Below are 16,550 nucleotides of genomic sequence, written 5' to 3' on the forward strand. Positions count from 1 at the left end.
TCCCACAATAGCATCATCACTCAGAAAAACCACTCCCTCCAGGGAGCAGAGCTTTAACTGGAGGATTTTAGTGTATTTACAGAAGTCCACAGCTCGCTTGGGAGGCCCCATTGTTCTGTGCTCCCCCCCTGCCTAGGGACAGTTCAGCTGGTCCAGGCAGGGGGACAAAGTTTCTATTAGTGTACAGAATGGATGAGTGGATGTGCAGAGTGGATACAAAGATGGCTTATCTACTGCGAAACCGGCTCAGGGACGAATATAGGGTCCTCAAGTTGCCTTGCTGGGTTCTCCAAGTCCAAAAAAACAGGCAATGAGGCAGGGCGCCCCTCATTTTCGCAACCACTGCCATCGGCTCCGGGCACACTCGGCCTCTCTCACGAGTACGCACACTCCACATCACACAGACGCACATACAGAGACACAGACACACGTACTGCATGCAGACACACGCTACACGCAGACACATTCTACACGGAGATACACACATACTAGACACAGCTGACCCGCCAGCAGTGCTCAGGCAGCCGAGAAAAGCTATGTACACTGAGGCAGTAGCACCAGGTCAGTGGCTGCCAGATCGTGCCTGCTCCTACAAGACTCTTCCTCTCCAGAAAAAAAACCAGGAGGTCCAGAGGGCATCTCGCAGGTCCTTCCGGGCTGCCTGGCGCAGGAAGGAAGCAGCCGTCCACAGGGCGGGGCGGCCCGCAGTCGGAGGGGCGGGGCCTCACCGGAGAAGGCGGGGCTCGGACGCAAGGCGGGCGGGGCCGCCCAGCGCCTCCTCGATGTCTTCCAGGCAGCCCAGCAGGTCCATGTCCCTGAGCACGCGGCCCAGCAGCTCCAGCGTGGCCTCGCGCCGCGGCGTGCGCCGCCGCCAGGCCGCCAGCATGCTGTACTGCGCCTCGCGCAGGTGGCGCCCGTTCTCCATCTCCAGCCGCTCGATCTCGTGCTCGCTCAGTCCCAGCCGCCGCACCAACTCCTTCCAGCGCGACGGGGGCACGCCGTCCACCACCGCGTACAGGGTCGCGGGGTCGGCTGCAGGGAGGCAGCGCGGTGAGCCTGGAGCGGCAGCCCTCCGGCCCAGCCCCCCACGCGCTCGCCACACAGGGCGCCCCGCCCACCCGCCTCCTCGGCCGGGGTTCCCAGAGAGGATGAATGAGGAACTCACCATCCCCGAGCTGATCGGGGGCGCTGGGGGCGCTGGCTTCCCACTTCTGAACTGGGGTGCAGAGGTGGGTGGAGGCCGGAGGCCCCGGGAGAATGGGGCCAGCCTCTAGATGGGGCGGGGCCATTTCGCTGGAGGGAGATGTGACGACTCTGAAGCTGGACCGGTCACAGGGGATGTAAGGGGGAATGGAGACAGGACTGGAACTTGGGGTGGAGTTGAAGCAGATGGTGGTGGTGGGGTTGAAGCCTGGGGCCGGGGCCAGGAGCTCTGGCTCCCCCTGAGGAAGGGACGGCACAGCATTAGCACAAGAGGAAAAACAGCCCCACAGCCCCAGTTCTTCTGGATTATGGATGGGAGCCGGGCTAGAGGGAATCAGGGGAGACCTAGGGCGAGGGGTTGATTCTGGGTGCTTTGGGTGTTACAAGGTAATAGTGGACAGTCAGGGAAGACTGGGGGTCATTCCCCGGTTTCATCTTACCTCTTTTACCAGAGTCGACTGCCCGCAAACTGAGAAAAAAAAGAAACAGAGCGTCACAAATTTCACTTCCTTTCTCAGCCCCAGCGCCCATCGCAGGACTGGTGGTGGGCCCTTGTGGTGACACGCTTCAGGGCCTATGTGACCCCAGGGACGAGAGAATCACTGATGCAGTATGAGCTCTCACCAGCCATCCCGGACCAGCTCAGGCCAGTGGGGTCCTCAGCAGGGAACTAAGAGGACACCCTTAATCTCCCTCGTGCCTGTGCACCCCACCCTCCCTTATACCCTTGCCCTCCCAAAGTCCCCACTCACTGATGGAGTAGAGCTTGGGCTTCCACCGCTGGTAGCGACATGCTAAAACAACAGAGGCGAAGGATGCCAGGCAAAGCCCGAAGACAATCACCAGGGGTAATAGTACTGTAGTGCCTGGAGACGGAGCAGAACGTGGTCAGAGGCCTGGGCAGTACGGGATGGATGGGGGCAGGGGCAAGACCAGGAAAGGGCCCCTGGGCTTGGTTGGGCACTAGGATAGTTCTCCTCACCTGGGTCCTGAGAGTCTTTACCAGTTGAAGGTCGGGTTGGACATAATTTCTCGCATTCCTTGTTCTTACACCTAAAAGAGACAGTGCTGGTGAGTAGAGGCCCCGCATTAAGAGGAATAAAGGGGGAAAAAAATAGAAAGACCCATACAGATTGTTGGAAATTCTGCCCTTTACAAATATTTAGCTATCTTGGCAACTGATGCAGAGGAAGGAAAAAAAAAATTAGCTGATCCCAGAATCATTTCATTTTAGAGCTGGATTTGATCTTGAAGAGACTGTGTAGAGAAAGAGTTAAAAGCAGTCAGTGTGTGCCTGCTCAGTCATATCTGACTCTGTGACCTCGTGGACTGTAGCCCGCTAGGCTCCTCTGTCCATGGGATTTCCCAGGCAAGAATACTAGAGTGGGTTGCCATTTCCTTCTCTAGGTGATCTTCCTGACCCGGGATTGAATGAGCATCTCCTGTGTCTCCTGCACTGGCAGCGAATTCTTTACCACTGAGCCACCAGTCAGAGTCAAGAGTCACTAGACTGGTTGTGTGACTACAGGCACATCACTTCACCTGTAAGCCTCAGTTTTCTCATCAGTAAAACGGGGATCCTACTTGGACTAAGGATTAAGTAAAATAATTATGCCTGACATATAGTGAACACTTGATACATGCTGACTGTCATTGAAATGTTTTTTTGTTGTTTGTTTTTAAATATTTGGCTGCACTGGGTCTTAGTTGTGGCATGTGGGATCTAAGTTCCACGACCAGGGAACCCAGACTCCCTGCACTGGGAGAGAAGACTCTTAGCCACTGGACCACCAGGGAAGTCCTTTGAATTATTTTATCCTTGTTTTACTGATGAGAATCCAGTGGCAGAGAGATGAAAGGACTTTTTCTCTAGATGACACTGCTGATGACAGCACCTGACTTTGAGAGGGGGTCTAGCACGCATGTGAACCATTGAAAAACACATCTTGCTGGGGGGAGCCAGAGACTAGAACAAGCACATCTTCCCATGTTGGGAGCTGGCACCAGGCAGCACGGAAGGATGAGAACTACATCAGGGGTTCTGGAAGGAACTTGAGGAGGTGAGTTCTCCACGGGAATCTGCAAACAAAGAGAGCTGATTTTGCCCAACTCACAAGCTCACGCAGAAAGGGTGTAAAAGTGATTTAAGAAAAAGAGACTAGTGGGAAAAAGAAACTAATTTCTCATCAGACACTTTGTAGTTATGTTCTGTGGTTTTTACAACTTTGCCAACCTGATGTCATTATCTTTACTTTAAAGGTAAAGAAGAACTAAGGCTCAGAGATGTTAAGTCACTGGCTTAAGCTCGCACAGCCAATATGTGGCTAGCCTGAGGTTTAAACCCAGGGCAATTCAACTGCAGAGCCCTCAGAGTTTCCTCTTTGGAAGCAAGTGTGCAGAGCAAGGAGTGAGGAGGCGTGGTCAAAAGGACTGGGAAGGGAAGACCGTGCTGCATCAAACCTAACAGTCAAAGGCATCATTATTTACATCCTACACACAGCTGCCACCTGTGCCATCAACTCTTGTAAGATGCAGTCTGATTTCAGAGATGTAAACGTGTATTCCTAGAATCAATAGCAGAGTCTGTCACCCAAGAATCTGAATGTCCTCAGAAAAAGATCTGAATGTCTAAAAGGAACTGCAAGTCCTTGGGGGTATGAGCCTCTATTCCTCAGACTTCGTAAGATTTCTGAACAAGTTGGGGGCAGGGAAGATTCGCTGGCATCTCGACATGAAGTGTCTCCCATACCAAACAGCCAGTATCATGCTTCCCTTGTGGTCCAGTGGTTAAGAATCTGCCTGCCAATGCAGGGGACATGGATTCGATCCCTGGGTCGGGAAGATCCCACATGCCTCAAGGCAGCTATGCCCGTGCGCCACAATGACTGAGCCCGGGCTCTCAGAGCCGCGACTCTTTAGCCCATGTGCCACAACTACAGAAGCTCGAGTGCCCTAGAGCCCGTGCTCTGCGACAAGAGAAGCCACCACAATGAGAAGCCCGTGCACCCCAACTAGAGGGTAGCCCCTGCTCTCAATGAGAGAAAGCCCTCTCGTAACCAATAAATAAATAAAAATTCACAAGAAAGAAAAAGCATCCCGTAGGAGCAAAAGCACCCCCTAGAACCTCTCCATCCTCCCACCCCAATCCAGTGCCCAGCAGCTGGCGGAAGGACTCACTCATGACAGGAGATGCACTTGGCGCCTTTTAGGAAGAAGCCCATATGGCAGTGGCAGATGGTGTCCTGTCTCTCCTGGCCTGTGGGGAGACAAGCCGCACAGCTGAAAGAGGACGCCCCTCACCCTGAGGGCAAGAGGGAGGGCCGGGAGGGGCAGGGGTGCAGCAAGGTGGAGACCCTTCTCTGGAGATGGAGATGGGGCGGGGAGCGGGGTTGGGAGAGCCATGCTCACAAGGGATGTTCACTGTGCCGTTGGGACAGAGGCTGCAGTTCAGACACCGGAAGCCAGTTTCACCCCAGTACTCCCGGTACTGGTTCTTCCTGCAGCCACACACAGTGTCCCGGTCCACTGTACAAGGGGAAATCTCCACCTGGAACATTTCTGGTGAGGGGAGGAGATGGGGTATGAGCCCCCACGCTCCTCATCTGGTGTGTCTCTCTGTGTAACACACGCTCACAGCCATGCACTCAGTCACTTGTGCACGAGCGTCCCTGCCCACCCCCAGCAGCACACACCTGTCCCCTCCCCTAGAGACAGACTGCACACCCCTCTGAACATCCACCTGAAACAGTCTGTTCAGAGCCCTGCGCCCTCCTGAGACTCACCATCCCGGCACCTGGAGCAGCTCAGGCATCGTCTGAGGTGGTTCTCCAAGGCGGTGTAGGTGCCAGAGGCACATACCCTGCAGTCCGTGTCTAGCCCCGGGCCCGGACAGTCATTGTACAGATAGGTACCTGTGATTCGGGGGTTGGAATTAGGCTGCAGTCAGGAGCTCAGGGGAGGAGCCCCAGGCCTGGGAGGATAGCCTGGACACCTCCCCAAAATCCCTAGGAGAGGAAAGGAGGGAGAAAGCCCCAGACCAGGAGAGGCAACCAAGCCAGGTTCTAGAACATCTGGAAAATGCAAAGGAAGAAACAGGGCCTCCTGACTGAGGAGTTCCACGGGGATCTCTTTCTCCTACCTTTGTGGCACTTGGTGCAGCAAATGGTGCTATTTTGAGGGTGGTTATATTTTCCTTGGGGACAGGAACTCTCTTTCTTCTCCAGGTCCCCGGGGTGAGGGACCAGCCCGGGAACACTTGCGGGGTACACATCTGCCAACAGAGCCGGAAGCACCTGGGGAGGAGTCAGATGGAGGAGGACCTTCAGGAGAGGGAGGATGGGGATCGTAGAGGTAGCAAGTCTAAAGCCTTCCCAGCCTTCTCAAGTCTTCTCCCCAGGACAACCCCATCCACACTCTGCCTAGGCTGTTGGCACTGTGCCATCACCATTGTTCTCTCGTTTTCCCATCCTTTTCCCTCCAACTCAAGGCTGGAAGATCCCAGGTGCGGCTTGTACTTTATCCTTGTTTCCCCAAACCAGCCCTCAGGACTGGACCAGGGCAGATGTTCAGTTGGAGGGTTGAGAACAGGCCTTTCTTTCCTTCCAATGAGCAGCCCTAAAGGTTGAGATGGCGTTTCTCCATCTGGGTGCTGTGCTCACGGTATATTCACTTTTTGAACATTCACAGAGGCGAATCTTTAGGGTCATGCCCTTTCCTGTATTACATTGTCGTATCCGACTCTTTGCAACCCCATGGACTGTAGCCCACCAGGCTCCTCTGTCCTTGGGATTCTCCAGGCAAGAATACTGGAGTGGGTTGCCATTTCCTCCTGCAGGGGATCTTCCCAACCCAGGGATCGAACCCAAGTCTTCTATGTCTACTTCATTGGCAGGAAATCAGAGCCCAGAGACCCCAGCCAGGACAGGAGGGCTTGGCAGCACAGAGCAGGTAAGCTGTAAGCAGGTCACCCCCAAGTTCCCCTCTGGGTGTCGCTGCAGCAGTCAGAAGCCTCAGCCCCAGCCCCAGCCAGAGGAAGCCACACTCAGAAACCCAGCTGCAACCCTCTAGGGCGCCTCCCCTACCCAGAGGCAGCACCCTTCCCTAGCCACCCCAGCCCCGTGCCACAGCTCCTGACAACAGGCCTGGGGCTTCCAGGGCAACAGGAAGAGTTTGGGGATGTTTATGGGAAGGGCTTCCCAATCCTGTCCGTGCAGTTCCTTTCCCGAAGAAGGGCTCAGAGCACCTAAGGTCAGGGGACTTTGGAACTACATCCAGGCGGCTGGAAGCAGAGCCAACCTGCAGAGACAGCGTCAGGAAAAAGAATGGGGGCGGACTGGGGGTCCAGTTCTGAGCCAGGGTTGGGGGGGGGTGCAGCTTTCCAGGGACTGCAGGTTGGTGAGGAATCAGCTTCCCAAGAAGGAGGCAGAGAGGCTTTCTCAGGCCACAGGCCTCCTGCCGCAATCCCCAGCACTTTGGGGGTTAACTCAGATCCGGGAAAGGGAAATCTTTTCCCAGCAGCTCCGCCCAGTGACTCAGGCCAGAGGGAGGGAGGGAATCCAGGGGAGGGCGAGGGGACCCGTCGCTTCCCCGGCTCCTCAAGGGTCATGAGTCAGCTGAAAGGCTGATGGGATCAGGACCCAGCACGCAATCTGGATCCCATCTGATTCCCTCCGCCTGGGGCCAGGCTCTATCCCCACGCAGCACCCCCCTTCTTCCCCTCCTCCTCCTCCAAACAGCCAGGCCATGGGTCTCTGTCCCTCTTGGCCCACTTTTTCGGGAAATGGCTCCCTATCCCATTCCATCCAAAGGGAAGTCTCCGGTGACCTCGGGCTTCCCCCTCTCAGGTCACTACCCGCCCCTCCCCCTCCCGGAGGGCCACTCAGCTCCTTCCCACCCCTCAGCATCCTTCCTTTAGACTCAGCCTCACCCAGACCCCTCCTCCTCCCAGCTCTGCCAGTCCCCCCGACGACGAGGGCCCCCTGACCCACCCTAGCTCCAGAAGGGAGCGAACCAAGGCTGCCCTCCCAGTTGAGTTCACTGCTTTCCCACAGCTCAGCTGGTTCTGGCCAGCTGCGTTGGGCTTGGGGACCTCCCTGGGGGTCCTCAAATAATCCTTAGGAAACAAGGCCAGTTCTGAGGTTCCTCAGCCCCTCCCGCAAGCCCACAGGCTGCACAGGAAAAACTCCAGAGCTCTGAACGCCCAGCTCCATGAGGGAGGGAGCAAGCAAACAGGGATGGAAGGCAACCAGCACCATATCCGGGGTGGGGCGGCGGGGGTGGGGGGGCAGTCCCCACCTGCACCCCAGGCCAGCCCACTTGGATCCTAGGGGCCAGGGCCTCAGGTCCCCCCACTAGTGGGCGCCATCCCTCGGCACGGAGGAAATGCGTGTTGTGCTAAGTTGCTTCAGTCTATCTGACTCTTTGAGACCCTATGAACGGTAGCCCGCCAGGCTCCTCTGTCCATGGGATTCTCCAGGCAAGAATACTGGAGTGCGTTGCCTCGCCCCCCTGCAGGGGATCGTCCAGACCCAAGGATCGAACCCGCGTTTCTTATGTCTCCTGCATTGGCAGGTTGCAGTAAAACAGTAGAAACAGAGGGTGAGCTTTGAGCGCCCAGACCCCAGTCAACCTGGGGCAAAGGCAGGAAGCTGGGGTGCCTTTGGAGAGACAGCTGAGGAGGTGGCCCAGCACCCCTCCAACTCCCCCACAACTTCCGCCTGGGGAGGCTTTTAAGTGCGACTTCCTGCCCTGGGGCTGCAGCGTGGGGGTGGAAGAGCTGACAGCAGACCCTGTGGTCTCGCTCTGACCGGCCGCCTCACTATCCCGTCCCCCATTCACTTCTTCATTAAAGTGCGTTTTGTTCATTTGATGTCAAAATCTTTGGGGAGCTTAAGACAGCTTCTCCTCCAAGGCTCTGCTTGGAGCCTGAGGCCCGGCCTCCCTCCCCTGAAGCCCCCCATCAGTGAGGCTTCCCCCCTTCCAGCTCATCCCATGCAAACCCCACCCCGTGAACTTTAAAAACATGAATTTATTATATCTATTTTGGGCTCTTACCATAACATAACAGCTTTGGGTGACTAGATAATAATCTCCCCAAGTAGACCATAAACTATGCGATGAGAGATCTGAAAGTGTTTTGGTCAGAGATACTGTCTAATCCCTCGCACACAGAACTGTAGAGGCAAAATAAATGTGGTTTGACTGAATTATTTTATGACTATGTCTCTTCCACTCCAGTAAAAGCCAGTGATAACCATAGTGGGAAGACGGGAGTCAGTGCTGGACTGTAGGAATACATTTATCTCCAGGGGAAAACTCCTCTCTCCTTCCCACACACTCGCACACCCACTTGCACAATCTCACAGGAGATGCTGGCAAGCCTTCCTCTCCTTTTGAGCATCCCTGGTGAGTGAAGGCAGCGCTTACAGATAAGAGTCTGAACATTCCTGCCTGAACACAAGGCAGATAAGAGTCTGAGAACCTCTGCTTGAGCCTGTCAGATAAGCACTTCACTTGGCAAATTCCCAGACCCTCTACATGCCCCCAAACAAAACCCATCAACCTCCTGATCTAGACAGATATCACAACATCAACTTGTCTTGGCCACCCTTCTCTCCTCCGGGTCCCCATCCCTCCCATGCCTCAATCCAGGTCTGTAGTCCATCTTGCCAAACCTCCTCCGTCATCTCTCAGCCGTCTCCATGGGTTGCCTCACTCCCTATCATTGCCACTGTCTCCTTGCCTATTCCCTGCTCCAGTCCAGCCTACACCCTTGCTTATCTGCATTCAAGCTTCAACTTGCACCCACAGGTGTAGGAATCTTTCTCGCCTGACCCTGAACATCATTTCCATAGGTCACTCCTTCCTTCCCTGAATGAGAACTTGAAGAGGTACCTACTACTGTTCTGGATTCATTCCTGGACACAGCGGACATGAGAGAATCATTTATGAAGAAATGAATGAATGACCGGAATTCCTCTACTCAGGATCACAGTCAAGATTCTCTCTCTGTCCCTTCCCCTACTTCCTTCAAGTTTCTCTTTCTCACTTTTTCTTTTTTTTTTAATATTTATTTTTATTTATTTATTTGGCTGCACAGGGTCTTAGTTGTGGCATGTGGGATATAGTTCCCCAACCAGGGATCAAACCCAGGGCCCCAGCATTGAGAGCTCAAGAGTCTTAGCCGCTAGACCACCAGGGGAGCCCCTCTCACTTTTTTTGTTCCTCAACAGAGTCTTACCCCTACAGTCAAGCCACTGAGCTTCTTGCCACCTCCAGCCTCCAACATACAACCCCATTGTTCTGTCCCTCCGTGCCTGCTAAATCGCTTCAGTTGTGTCTGACTCTTTGCGACCCCGTGGACTGTAGCCCTCCAGGCTCCTCTGTCCATGGGATTTTCCAGGCAAGAATACTGGAGCAGGTTGCTGTTTCCTCCTCCTCCAGGAGATCTTCCCAACCTAGGGAACGAGCCTGTGTCTCTTGCATCTCTTGCACTGGCAGGCAGGTTCTTTACCACTAGCGTCACCAGGGAAGCCCAAACTCTCCCTCCGACCAGTATCCCTTTTTTCAGCCTCCTGCTTGTCTGTGACTTCAAATCTCAGCTCTAAAACCCCATTTCCAGGAGGCATTCCCTCCCTCATTCCATCCTTGATTCATTCAACAAACCAAGGAGGAACACGTTTGAAGTGCAGGTCCCATAGGACCGCCAGGGAAGATAAGATGCAGACACAAAAGATTTCTTAGTTAGGTCAGAGATGGGCAACTGGGGAGGGAGTTGGGCACTGATCCACAGACAGGACAGCACTCACCCCGCTCCTGGTTCTGCCTCCCATCGGTGTTCCAGGACACCGCATCACGCTTTTGTGGGCATTTTCCCCGAGATCTCTAAAACCATTATTTTTCTGTAAGCTGTCTTGACTACAAGACTGTAAGCTCTTTGGGAGCAGCAAGATCTTGTGTGCTTTGTCAGTGTCTCCTGCATTCTTCCCACCTCCACCACCCTCTGCCCCCTTACACACACCGTATTGCCTGCACTGCTCATTGACTGACCCAGGGACAGCCTTACCCAGCACCGCACACCTCCTGTGTCCCCTCCAGTTCCAGGCTGAGCTTGTTCTCTTAGCTGTCACACCCCAACCTGGACTGGATCAGCTGCAATCCAAGGCACCTGACACCTTTCTTTATCTATCCAAGCTCCTTGCACCTCTGTTTTCCAAATGCAGAAGCCACTGAGCAATAACCACCACTACTGGCTTCCCTGGTGACTCAGTAAAGAATCTGCATGCAATGCAGGAGACCCGGGTTCCATCCCTGGATCACAAAGATCCCCTGGAGAAGGCAATGGCTACCCACTCCAGGATTCTTGCCTGGGAAATTCCATGGACAGAGAAGCCTGGCGGGCTACAGTCCATGGGGTCACAAAGAGCTGGATATGACTAAGCAATACACACACACACACACTTCTACTACTACCAATAGAAAAGCTCTCATTAATACTGAGTGCTTTCGTTTGCCATACACTGTTCCTCCACTAGATCAGAGATCCCATGAAGGCAAAGACCGTGTTCACTGCCAGCACCTCAAACAGTTATCCAGCACCAAGCAGGCACAAAGGAATGAAATACCTGATATATATCCATCTATGTCATCTTTGAAACGACGCTATGCAGCAGAAACTAAGACAAACTGTAAAGCCATTATACCCCAATAATAAAATTAAATTAAATACAAAACAAACTAAAACAATGACATTATGAGGTGATGACTATTCTGTCCATCTTAGAAATAAAGAAGCAAGACATGGAGGGTTACATAACCCGTTCAAGTCCAGACAGCTAGTACCTGAGGGAGACAGGACTGGATCGGGTGGTTTGCCCCAGGAGAGAAGAGGAGTCAGGGAGAGGGAAAAGGGGGAAGCCTGTGAGGACAGCCTGGAGAGAAGGGAAAGGTGGGCTTGGGGGTGTGGAAGAATGGACGAAGGAGATCAAGAGGGAGGAGGGGTGCTTCATGAGGAACTAGTGTCTAGAAAGGTGGACTAGAGCAGAGAAGAGAGAGGAACCGGAGAGAAAGGTTCAAAAAGGAGACTCTGAGAAGCCTGGACTTGTGGGGAGACTTGACAGAAAAGAAGGAATGATTAGGGCACACAGCAGGAGACCCTGGGGGAAGGAGGGTGGGAGGGAGGAGAGGTTGGGGGAGTCAAGGTGGGGAGTGGCCACTGGGCAGAAGAAGGATGAACCTGGAGAAAGCGGCCAACACAGTCCCCTGAACTAGGTAGAGGGGCTGGGTCTCCACCCCCGGACCACTGCGGAGGGGTCAAGGATACACTCAAAGAAGGCTGAGGCAAGAGAAAGGGACATTTTCCAGTGACGAAAACAAGTGTCTACCAACTTCCCCAAACTGAGCTGTGGAAGAAGAAAGCAAGCGATCTGTTGTTGGGGTCAGGGGAGGGGGCCAGGGGACAGGCCCCGGGCTCTGCGGCCTCCTCCTACGAGGGTCCATCTGACAGAGAGAGGCCACAGACCAAGGGTGAAGAGTGCCACCCAGGGGGCCGGGAGGCCTGGGCCTGGGGAGGCTGAGGGATCTCAGCCCCTATGTGGTTACCCACTCCCTTCCCAAATGCCCCCAACACAGCATCCCAAGCCCACCACCCCCAGGCCACCACATCCCAGTCCACCTCCCGGACTCAGTTTCCCCACTTCACGAGCGGCGTCCAGCCCCTGCTTTCCACTCTCAGACTGGCGCCCAGACAGCCTCGCCTCTCCGCGGCCCAACACGACGACGTGCCGGGCAGAACCACCCGGACTCTGAGAGGACCCACCTTCTTTCTCCCATTCCTTTCGATTTCCTAACAAACTGCCCCTCCTTACCCTGTGGGCACCTGCCGCCACATTCTCAGCCTGCCCAGGCCTGGGGCCGCTTTCCCTCCTGGACTTTCAAACTTGTCCCCGGCTCGGGCCACGGGTGAATGGGGCAGTGTGTGCCGGCAGGCCCGCGCAGGCCTGGGGCTGGGCCCGGCCCTCCACTCTCTCCAGCTCCAGGCGCCCCTCTCCCGCCTGCCCACCCCGCCCTGGGCCCCCTCCCCGTCTCACCAGTGGCAGCAGCAGGCCAGGCACGGTGGGGAGGCCCATGTCCGGCCAGCTGTGGCCTCTCAATCCCCCATCAGGGCTGGGGCAGTGGCGGCCCGCGACAGTGGCAGCGACACAGTCCTTGCGTCTCCCCAGCGGAGCCCGGGCCTCGGGTCGGGGAGTGGAGGGTTGAGACTTGGGCGGGGACACAGCCCAGTCCGGAGGACCTCAAACCCGGAAGGCCAGCCCTGCGGCCCGGAGCCAGGAGAACTCCGAGAAAACTTGAGCTGAGAGGAGGTGGGAGGGGAAGGGAGAGAGGCCGATGGGGTATTGCAACTTCAGGACAGGAAGAGCCTGGGGTGGAGGCGGGAGGAGGCGGGAGGAAGGGGGTGGGGGGGGGCAAGGTCCCTTAACCATTTGTAGTCAGAGGCAGGGCTCCGGGATCCAGAAGCCACGTGCCCGGGTCTAACCACGCCCTCCCCCCCAAACACCCAGGTGCACCCCTCCCGGCCCTCCGCCTCCTCTCCCACAACGCCCGGCCTGTCCCAAGTGAACAGAAGACAGGGTTTTGGAGTCAGATTCGCTGGGTTCCAGCTCAGAACTCTCTGCTTTTTTAGCTGTGTGGTCTGCTGTGTTCCGGTCTGCCTAATGAAGAGACCCTCTCTCACGCTGTCACAGTCAGGTAAGTGAAGCCAGACGTGATCCCAGTCCTCAGGGCTCTTCCCCTTTTCCCAGGGTTCTCCAATGACATCCTAATGTCTCACTTTCTTGGGAATGTACACCTGCAATCCAAACCTCAGAGTAAAGCTTAACCCTGACTGGAGGTCCTGACCTGCCCCACTCCCCACCCCACCAGGTCTCATCCGATCTGTGCCTGGCGGGACCCCCAACTGCTGATTCTGGCTGAACCTGCCAGAAGACCTCGGCCATGAAATGAGAGCCACAGTGCCTGGCCCAGTTTCCATGGGGAAGGTGACATCATGAGGCCTAATGGAATTACAGCTCACTCCATCAGGTATTGCTAGAACGTTCCCAGTGCCCTTTTCCCAAATATTCCAATACATCGATCCAAACTGCCCTCAAAGATAATCTACTACAGGACCCCCTCCTTGTTGTTGCTGTTTTTTAAATTGACTTTTAATTGAAGGACAGTTGCTTTCAAATATTGTGTTGGTTTCTGCCATACATCAATATGCATCAGCCATAAATATGCATATGTCCCCTCCCTCTTGAACCTCCCTCCCACCTCCCACCCCTTTAGGTTGTTACAGAGCCCTGGTTTGAGTTCCCTGAGGCATACAACAAATTCCCACTGGCGGTCTATTTTACATATGGCAGTGTGTATGTTTCCATGCTTTGAGGCCCAGAGACGTGCAGGTCATATGCCCTGCTGGGCCAGCCCAGCCCGCAGACTCCTGACCTCAGACCAAGGGCCCTGTTTTGTTGCAATAGATAATCGTCACTTTTCTATCAATCCTCTTGAGTCAGTCAGACCCCACCCTCAACTCTTAGGATGTTTTATGCCACGCCCATCTGTGCCAGACGTCTCCCAGATGAATCCCACAACGGAGTACAACATTAACCCAAATGTTCTCTGGATGCGATGAGCATCCCCAAGACCCAGTCCAGGCCCCGGGTTCTCCAGCTGCTGAGACTGCTAGAAATACAGGGAGACCAGACATGAGTAAGGAGGGCCTAGGGTTTTGTGACTTGGCATCGGAGCTCCTCACTCACTCATTGATCTGTTGATCCACCAGCTAACCCTCAACCCTGGAATCCACCCTCTCTGGACCTTCCTGTCCTCCCCTCTGTGATCCCAGGTAGGTGTCAATGGAACCCGATGCCCGTACTTCTGGCTGACTTCACTCTACCCCATCCTCCAGCTTCTGAGATACTAGAGGATTAAAGCTGGACCCACAGAGGGTGAGGACCACCTCTACCATCACCCAGGGAGGCTCCAAGTGCAACATGAGTGGGTCCAAAGCAGAGCTCTTAAAGAAGCCGAGTCATTGAAATACAGTGCAAGAGTCAAATTGCCCAGTTTCCAGTGTAAAGATGCTAAGAGAGCCACAGGTTCCTCGTGTTAAAAATGGGAAGCTTGCTGGTACCCCTCACACTGCATGCGTGGATGATAAATGACGTAAAGTGTTTAGCAAGGCTTTGACATATACTAAGCATTCAATCAGTGGTTGTTGTCGTTGTTCAGTTGCTAAGTCATGTCTTACTCTGTGACCCCATGAGCTGCAGTGCGCCAGGCTTCCTGTCCTTCACCATCTCCTGGAGTTTGCTCAAATTCATGTCCATTGAGTTGGTGATGCCATCCAACCATCACATTCTCTGTCACCCCCTTCTCCTCCTGCTCTCAATCTTTCCCAGCATCCGAAGTATTGGAGCTTCAGCTTCAGCATCAGTTCTTCCAGTGAATATTCAGAGTTGATTTCCTTTAGGATCAGTCAGTGGTAGCAATGTGTTTTATTTATTTATTTGGCTATGGCTTTCAGCATGTAGGATCCTAGTTCCCCGACCAGGGGTTGAACCCACACTCCTGCTTTGAAAGCTGGACAGCTTGGGAATTCCCCAATGGTATTAATGTTAATATTTTGTATTAACACTAACAACTTCAATGTCCTGTGCTTTTTTTTTCTTTTCTTCTTTTAAATTTTTATTGAAATACGGTTGATTTGCAATGTTGTGTTAGTTTCAGGTGTCAGTGTCCTATTTTTAACGTTCCAAGAAATTTTTAATAGTCTGTTCCAACTGCCAATGCCATTGCACATAGCCCAGCACAAAAGGAGAATCTCTTTCATTGTTTAGGATGAATGCCTATTTACTCAGCAAGCTTAAAGCCTTGAGAAACATGGTATTCAACTGTTCAATAAAATTCTGTTTAAAAAAGATTGTGAGAGATGGGTGGACCTAGGACTATGAACAGCTAAGTAGTCTTGTGGAAGAGGTGAGAGCACAGGCATAAGCCCTCCGGGGAAGAAGGAATCACGGTAAGGGAGAGACAGAGAAACCCAAGAGAGGCAGGGGACTTCTCTGGGGGTCCAGTGATTAAGAATCTGCCTTCCAATGCAGGGGACATGGGTTTGACCCCTGGTCGGGGAACTAAGATCCCATAGGCCACGGGACAACTAAGCCCTTGTACTGCAGTTACTGAGCCCTCACACCTCAACTAGAGAGCTTGTGTGCTGCAACTAAGACCCCACGCAACCAAAACTACATAAATAATTTTTTTTTTTTTTTTTTAAAGAAGAAGAGGGGGCAAACTGGGATTGGCTATTAGGGCTTGTGGAGCAAAGGCTGAAGGGAAAGGGGCTTCAGATAACAGAGCCCCTTCTCTCCATCACGTGTCACACGCCCCGCAGCAGCAAAGAGTCATCGAAAGGACACTGGACTCCCAGTGGCGGTGACGTGGGTCCCAGCCCCAGCCCAATCATTCCAACCCCATGTGTCACAGGGAGACCTGGTTTCCCAGCTGGTTCTGTACAAATCATGAACTTGGGCAAGTCACTTCACCTGATAAGCTCCATTAGGAACATGAAACAGCGTGAACTCTGTCTCCTCTACCCGTCTGATCAACCTGAGACAGAGAAGGAGGAAACACGCTTGGTGTCAGATTCTTTTCAACTCTGTGGACTGTAGCCCACCAAGCGTCTCTTCCATGGGATTCTCCAGGCAAGAATATGGGAGTGGGTTGCCATTTCCTCCTCCTGGAGATCTTCCCGATCCAGGAATCAAACCCGAGTCTCTTGTGTCTCCTGCATTGGCAGGTGGGTTCTGTACCACTAGCGCCACCTGGGAAGCCCCCATAATTGTCATCTGTTCGCTTTTAAAATCCACTTTATCTTGAATCGTGTCAGATGAATACATTAACATCAGTTTTTATTGAATTTGCGATGCTTTGAATAATGGTCAGGATGTGCATGTGTGTGTGTGGGGAGGGGATGTCAGTGAAGAAGGAAATAAACTATTTTTAAAGCTAAAAAAAAAAAAACAAACCAGCAACACATTGATGGAAGGGAGACCTCAAGGTAGACCTGCTTTTTGGCAGGAGAAACTCTAGCGAGGACTGGGGGAGGCAGGGGAAGGATGGGGAGTAGGGGCTGCCTTCTGTCATCCTTAATAGCTCCAGCTTTGTCCGACAGGCCCCGCCCGCCCAGTCAGGGCAAAGGGAGCCAGGGCGGGCTGGGGCCAAAGAACAAACGAGCAGGCTGAACCTGAAGGTCCAGAGAGGAAACTGTTGTGACACCAGCACTTTCCCCTCATCGCTGTGAGTCTAGG

At 53.8% G+C, this 16,550-nt stretch overlaps 1 protein-coding gene and 1 long non-coding RNA gene across 2 annotated transcripts; one reads left to right on the plus strand and one right to left on the minus strand.

Moving 5' to 3' along the window:
- Positions 1-52: 52 nt before the first annotated feature.
- On the minus strand, positions 53-12,602 carry TNFRSF1A (TNF receptor superfamily member 1A). Its single transcript, XM_061124751.1, has 10 exons — positions 12,291-12,602; positions 5,342-5,495; positions 4,986-5,114; positions 4,612-4,761; positions 4,381-4,459; positions 2,186-2,256; positions 1,956-2,069; positions 1,644-1,672; positions 1,166-1,442; positions 53-1,032 (listed from the first exon to the last, which is right to left on the minus strand). Exons 1-10 carry the CDS (start codon positions 12,327-12,329, stop codon positions 725-727), a joined length of 1,350 nt encoding a protein of 449 aa, XP_060980734.1. The 5' UTR covers positions 12,330-12,602; the 3' UTR covers positions 53-724.
- Positions 12,603-12,708: 106 nt separating this feature from the next.
- Positions 12,709-15,501, plus strand: LOC133043664 (uncharacterized). The gene is made up of 3 exons (XR_009689751.1): positions 12,709-12,948; positions 13,123-13,281; positions 14,024-15,501. It is a non-coding gene; the product is annotated as an uncharacterized LOC133043664 (long non-coding RNA).
- The last annotated feature ends 1,049 nt before the right edge of the window (positions 15,502-16,550 follow it).

Source organism: Dama dama, chromosome 22, assembly GCF_033118175.1.
Source record: "Dama dama isolate Ldn47 chromosome 22, ASM3311817v1, whole genome shotgun sequence".
NCBI classification, from domain to species: Eukaryota; Metazoa; Chordata; class Mammalia; order Artiodactyla; family Cervidae; genus Dama; species Dama dama.

Bases quoted from the DNA above. Each gene is read 5' to 3' on its own strand.
- TNFRSF1A (XM_061124751.1), bottom strand. From the start codon at position 12,329: ATGGGCCTCCCCACCGTGCCTGGCCTGCTGCTGCCACTG. The intron at 1,443-1,643 runs GTAAGATGAAAC...TCCCTTCCTCAG, and splicing joins AGTCGACTCTGGTAAAAGAG to GGGGAGCCAGAGCTCCTGGC. The intron at 1,033-1,165 runs GTGAGTTCCTCA...GCCTCCCTGCAG, and splicing joins CCCCGATCAGCTCGGGGATG to CCGACCCCGCGACCCTGTAC.